The 6969-nt window shown below is 39.2% G+C and overlaps 1 protein-coding gene across 1 annotated transcript; it reads left to right on the forward strand.

Annotated features, from left to right (window-relative positions):
* The first annotated feature begins 445 nt into the window (after window positions 1-445).
* LOC144769633 (uncharacterized) lies at window positions 446-6730 on the forward strand. Its single transcript, XM_078653805.1, has 2 exons — window positions 446-3148; window positions 5960-6730. The coding sequence occupies exon 1, from the start codon at window positions 1637-1639 to the stop codon at window positions 2918-2920; it is 1284 nt and encodes a 427-aa protein (XP_078509931.1). The 5' UTR covers window positions 446-1636; the 3' UTR covers window positions 2921-3148; window positions 5960-6730.
* The last annotated feature ends 239 nt before the right edge of the window (window positions 6731-6969 follow it).

Here is a 6969-nt window from a genome sequence, read left to right on the forward strand (position 1 = left end):
TTTGGGAATTGTAGGTTACTGTAGACAGTGGATTAGTGGATTCTCACTGATTGCAAAACCATTGCAGAGATTAACCAGAGCAGATATCAGAGATACTATAGTACTGACCAAAACTGGGATGGAAGCATTTGAACAGTTAAAAACGAGTTTATGTGAAGCACCAGCTTTAGGGATGCCTGATTATGAGAAAGAGTTTGAACTGTACTGCAGTGAACGAGAAGGATGTGCATTGTCAGTGCTGATTCAAAGACATGGAAAACTGAGAAAGCCTATTGCGTATTTCTCAGCTGTTTTGGACCCTGTTGCAAAAGCATTGCCAGGATGTCTGAAAGCAGTAGCAGCTACAAGCGTCAGTTTAGAGCAAAGTGAAGGAATAGTGATGGGATTTCCTGTGAGAGTGTATGTACCTCATTCTGTGGAGATTTTCCTCACTAGAACAAAAACACAGTATTTGACTAACAATCGGATGATAAAATATGAGAAAGTAATTCTAGGAGCAGAAAATGTGACAATCTCTAGATGTGTAAATGTAAACCCTTCTACATTGTTGCCTGATACCATGGAAACAGAAGTGAGAAATGAGGTAGATCACAAATGACTGGATATTCTTGAATACTGTACCAAACCAAGACCAGACATCAGAGATGAGCCATTGCCTGAATCTGATTATGTGATGTTCGTGGATGGTTCGTGTCTGAGAACAGATGAGGGTGCTTTGAGTGCAGCTCAGCTCAGTGCAGTTTGTATTCCAATACAGTGGCAGATGTATTGGAAGCTTCTTGTCTGAAAGGAATTCGTTCTGCTCAAATAGCGGAATTGATTGCCTTGATTCGAGCATGTGAGTTGGGAAAAGAAATCAAGGTAACCATAGTGACCGATAGTCAGTATGGTTTTGGGGTTGTCCATGACTACGGACAATTGTGGTCCCAAAGAGGTTATTTGACTTTTGCAGGATCCCCCATACGTAATGCAGAGTTTGTGAGAATGTTGATAGACGCAATACAGCTATCTGAGAAAATAGCTGTTGTGAAGTGTGTAGCACACAAAAATGGGGATGACTACATCACCTGAGGTAACAGGTACATAGACTCAATTGCAAAGTACTGTGTCAAGAATTCGGCCTCAAATAATAGGGACAGAGAAATGGAGCGTGTTTCAAGTCCTTTAATGCTAACAACTGTAGTTGAGACTTTGCAGGAAGTGAGGCAAATGCAAGAAGAAGCTGATGAGGAAGAGAAAGATGTTTGGTTAAAAGCAGGATGTAGACAAAGAGAGGAGGATAAAATCTGGGTTTACAAAGATGAAAGACCAGTAATGCCTGATAGCATGATCTCAAATATGGCCCGAATGTACCATGGTCAAGCTCATATTGGGAGAGATGCCATGCTTTGCCTATTTAGACAGACGTGGTATAATCCTAAGTTCAGGATGATTGCTGAAAGCTTATGCCAGAGATGCCTTGTATGCTAACAGTTTAATCCAAACAGGAGAACAATTGTAAGTTTGGGAACCATAGGACTGGAGGGAGGTCCATTTACACGAATGCAATTGGATTTCATTGAGCTTCCGCCATGTAACAGACTCAGATATGTTTTGGTGGTCATCTGTTTGTTCTCACGATGGGTAGGCCTTCCCTATGAGGAGGAATGATGGGCTAACTGTTGCAAAGTTACTCCTACGAGAAATCATCCCTAGGTTCGGCTTCCCAGTGACGATCGAGACTGATCCTGGCCCCCATTTTCAGAATGAACTCATGCAAATGGTATGTGAAGCACTGGACATTCGTCAGAAATTGCATTATGCTTACAGGCCTGAGGCTTCAGGAGTAGTTGAGCAGGTAAATGGAACTATTAAGAACAGAATTGCAAAAATGTGCTTGGCAACAAGACTGAAGTGGCCAGATGCTTTGCCACTCGTTTTGATGACCCTAAGAAGCATACCTGACAGAAAAACTGGAATAAGTCCACATGAAATCCTGATGGGCAGGGGGATGAGACAGGCATTTGTACCAGCTAATACGTTGTTGACAATAAATGATGACATCATACTGGATTATTGCAAAAACCTATCTGACGTGGTGACTTCTGTGTTCCATCAGGTGGGAACTGAATCAAACACGAAAGAGAAAAGTCCAGCTCATGACCTAGTTCCTGGAGACTGGGTAAGAATAAAGGTACATCGCAGAAGAAACTGTTTGGTGCATCATTGGCAGAGACCGAGACAGGTCATATTAGTTAGCACCACTGCAGTTAAGTGTGCCAGAGTGAAGAGATGGGTACACGCTAGTCATACTATCTGTGTGCCTGAACCTGAAAATCCAAACGAGGAAGGTGAAAGCACAACTTATTCTGACTCTGAAGGTGAACTAGAGAAAGGTCCAGATACTGAAACTCGACAGGAACATCGATATCTGGAAGTATCAGATGCTAGCTCTGCATCTGAAGGAGAAGGAGAAATTGTTGAAGTACCAAATTCTGAAGATCAATCTGAAGATCGAGAATTGGTAGAGGAAAACACCAGTAAGGACACTGACCAAAGCAAAGATAAAACTGGTGATCAAGAATATATTGAAGAACAGTCTGAAAGCTCTGAAAGCAGGAACGAAAATCCAGACACTGGAAAAGAGGAAGAAACTCACGATAAGGATGAGATTCCAAGTACCAGCTATGGAGATGTTCCTAACAGAGTGAAAGAACTGTCAAAGGAGAAAACTGACTCTGAGAAGAAGAAGGATATTGTGAAATTTGTTATAAATGAGACTGTCGAGAACACAGAAAGTGAAACTGACAACAGTGAAGATGAAACTTCATTGAGAAAGAGTCCAAGGAAAAGGGCTTGGAGAGTGGAACATAACACCACGGAGCAAAGACGAAAAGATTTTGCAAAGGAGATAATTGGCCTAAAGGAAATGATGGACTGAGATTCAAACTGGTTAACAAAGAAAGAAAGCCAGAGGAACAGGTCAATGAAATAACCATTCAAAGAGAGACATTGGGAAAAAGGATAGAAGTTGTCCAAAGGCCAAAAAGAGTGATAAGACCAAACCAGAAGTACAAATCACCTGAATGGACTTACATCATTTTGCCTCCGATTGAAGAGGTAAACAGTACTCAAGAAAATTTGAACTGCCCAACAACAAATGGGAAAAGTGAGTAAAGAATTGAAGCACATTGAAAAGTTGTAATTGATTAGAAAGGAAAGGTAAAGGTAAAACCTAAAATCTTGTTAGAGGAGAAGGCATTGTAGGTGAAAAGTAAAATAGATGACACAAGGTCGAAGAAAATGTTGTTAGAAAATCAAAGGTTTGTGACACAAGCTAGAAGAAAAATCTGTTAGAAAACTAAAAACATGTAGGTGACATAAGGTGGAAGAAAACCTGTTAGCAAAACTCGCTGTGTAAAAAAAAAAAAAAAGATGGTTACTAATGAGCATAAAACAAAATGCTCTATTTTTAGAAAATGGTGTAGATCATGTCCAATATGCACTGGATTACTGATATTGGTATGGATAATTTTAGCTATTGTCATTCCTTTTCAGGATAACTTAGTAAAGTCAAAACATAATGTAAATTCAGGTGAACAAAATGTGGAATCAAAGTCTAACACGCAGCATGTATATAGGCCAGAAATACATCAGGATAGTTCTATTAGTGACTTCACCAAGCACACATTTTCAAGATTATTCTCTGAGTATGTCAGGACAATGGATGCTAGTGACTGTTATGTGTGTGTAAAGTTACCTGCATCTGTTTCCGAGGGGGTGACATATCACCACCTTCCACTTACATATGGAGTTACGTGTAGTGTGATTGCAAGCCTGTTTTATCAAACAGGTAAACTGGAATACCATTATTCTAATTCGGATGAAGTCTTTGCAAAGCCAAAATTGATAAGGCATTGAATAAGAAAAAACCTGCTACAGTTATGGGAGAATACTTTTTAGAAATAGACGAATTAAGTCATGACTATGCGTTTAAAAATAACTTGACATGTAAAATGAGAGTAGAAGAAAATACATTTTTAGATATGGTTGAGGAGAGGCGAATTGCTTATAAACGAAAAGAAAAAGTGAAGCATGAGAAATCCAAATATTGGACTTTCAATGATGAAAATATTGATGAAAGAAATGTAAATGTAGCTATAAACATAGATACTCCATTGTTAGGACCATTTTGTATTCGGAGAGACAACACTGTGTATGACAATTACTTTGTGGGAGCAAGTACATGTAAAGATACCTATAGAATACTAGGGGGTTGTGGATTTAAAGGGGGAAAAGATCCATTTTTACCTGGTGTTTATTTTATCTGTGGGAACAAGGCTTATTATAGATTACCTGACCACTGTAATGGGACCTGTTCTGTGGGCTTGGTCTTTCCTAAAATCTTTCATGTAGATAGAGGTACTAATGGCATTCATGAGATAGGCAAACCTTTAAGTCGTAGAAAAAGAGAGAGTGTTATAGAAATAATAGGTGATGTTTTTGGAGCACTGATACCAGCAGTGGGAATATCTTTCAATGCAAATCGAATTAGAAGATTGTCAACGATAGTAGATCATTTGTCAACAGAAACAACAGGTGGATTCCTAATGGTAAACAGTGAAATGATTGCTATGAGAACTATGGTAATGGAGTGGTGTGGCTCACTGGTTAGAGGCGGCAGACCCGGGAGCAGAAGTCGGTCCGGGACCAGGGTTCAATTCCCGACGCGGCAGGGTCGTGGACCAGGGTCAGCGGACTCGACAATTCTCGCCTCGGTGCCTACTCTAACCTGGGGTCCCACTCGGCAACTCTGGGCATTAGCTTGCCTAATCTCCACAACGGCCCCATCAACGCCGGGGATGCCTGGCTCCACCTTGGGGATTCCCAGTAGGGACCATCCCACAGGGAAAGCCAGGACGGGTTCCCCAGCGGTATACAGCGCCGGGACGCCCCTTTGCTGGGGCAGCTGTGCGCTTTACAAGTATACGACACACACACACACACATAATGCAAAATCGTCTTGCTCTTGATATATTCTTAGCAAAAGAGGGAGGAGTTTGTGGAATTTTGAAGGTACAGCATTGCTGCACCTACATTCCAAATAAAAGTCAAAACATTGAAAAGTACATCACAAATATTACAGAGTTGCATAGAGAAATTGAACCACTGGAGGTTGATGGTATCCTTGAACGAATTGGTAAAAGTTTTACAGCAGTTAAACATTGGTTTTAAGAAATAGGTAGTTCAATTATAGGCAAAATACTAATTCCAATAACTGTAATAGTATTAGTGATTCTAATGATATGATTATGTTGCATATACAGAAAAAGAAGGAATGTTAGAAAGTCATTAAAGAAGATAATCCAAGAAAAAAAGAAAGAGAGAGAGAAAAAGGTGATATAGAAATGGAAGAATTCCGAGAAAAGATCTTTAAAGACACTAGAGAAAAAGATACCAGAGTATAGATCCATACTAACCTGAAGAACCTGAAACATGTTCTGATAAAAATTTTGATAAATTTTGGGAAGAATTTGGTAATAAATCACCAAAGGGGGGAGTTGATGGAGCAAGGTGGAGAAACTAAATTTTGTGTACCCCTTGTGAAGTCACACTTCCAAACCAATAATATGAACAAATGGAATGGTGTGTAAAACTAATCAACTTAGAAGACAAAGTTGCACATACACAGCTATACGTGGGAATTAATTTTGCTTATATGTTGCAATCATAATGAACTAATCGTGTGATTATGTCCAGTTGTAAACTAATAAGCAGCTTTTGAAATAACGGAATGCAGCATAAATGTGCTTCTTTTTATGTATTTGTGGCTCGAGGTTGGAAATAGGTGAGTATATCACGCATAAATGTGGCATATTTGCTAGGTAACTACTAATAGGGAAAACCTTAGTAAGGGGGAGGTAAACAGAAAGGCTATTTTTCTTAAATTAACGTTCGTTTGTGTTTGTTTCCATGATAGTTCCCATTCTGGCCTGTGAGGCCTCATAAAAGATGGCTGAACTGCGAATAGAAAATTAACTGAGCATGCGCAAGCCCGACACTGAGTTCGAATGCGAGCTGCTTGTGCTTGGAATGAAGTCAGTTCAAGGTCGACGTGGCCTGGAAGTATAGATGGCTGCCAAGTGATGATCGTAATGGTTCAGAACATGAGAAAATCAGGAAAAGTTACCAATCAAGAAACTCGACTAGGCCGGACTCTGACAAACAATTGGCCCTTTAAAAAATTATTGACGGAAGGAAATAGTATAATGTGATGATGAGGTGATGCTCATCCACCCCCAAATTGACCAATCAGAACTCGATTGTATGCTGAAAGTTACTCTTTTAGATAGATAGAGCTAGTGAAAAAGGTATAAAAAGTACTGTTTTTACCGAGGAAAAAACTTCTTCTCGATTTCTACCAGAGATGCTGCTGGAATGCTGATTTTCCTGGGATGTAAGATTCTGACTGGTTCATAATTTTCTCTTTTAACAGGAAATGTACTTTAGGTGAGGGTTTTGAGTTAGGAGAATGAATTTTGGGAACTATCTGTCTTTTGCTAATACTTGCATTCTGAACTTAAATGATAATGTCTGTTTCTGAATTTTCTTAAATAAATGGAATTACCTGTTTGAAATAAAATCTTTAATTTCCTTTTTAAAATGTCGTCTTTGAATAAAGAAATAACTAAAGTGAATAATCTTTAGACATGTCAAATTTTCTTTTAATAAAAATTAGATAAATGGAGAATTAAGCTGGTCTTGAGTTTTCCAACGCCTACTTCTTTACTAGCAGATCCGTCAACCTTAAAGGTGGCGTGTCTAAATAAATGTCTTACTAATGAAAACCATGGTAAACTCATTTAAACTGCAGGTGTAAATAGTATAAATATTTGGTTTAGTTTGAGACACTCCACTATGATACAGCGGCACTCCTTTGAATTTCACCGATCCATGGAGTAGGGTGTAAGTGATCTGTGAGTAACACAC

Source organism: Lissotriton helveticus, chromosome 7 (genome assembly GCF_964261635.1).
Source record: "Lissotriton helveticus chromosome 7, aLisHel1.1, whole genome shotgun sequence".
Taxonomy (NCBI): domain Eukaryota; kingdom Metazoa; phylum Chordata; class Amphibia; order Caudata; family Salamandridae; genus Lissotriton; species Lissotriton helveticus.

Bases quoted from the DNA above. Each gene is read 5' to 3' on its own strand.
- LOC144769633 (XM_078653805.1), top strand. From the start codon at position 1,637: ATGAGGAGGAATGATGGGCTAACTGTTGCAAAGTTACTCCTACGAGAA.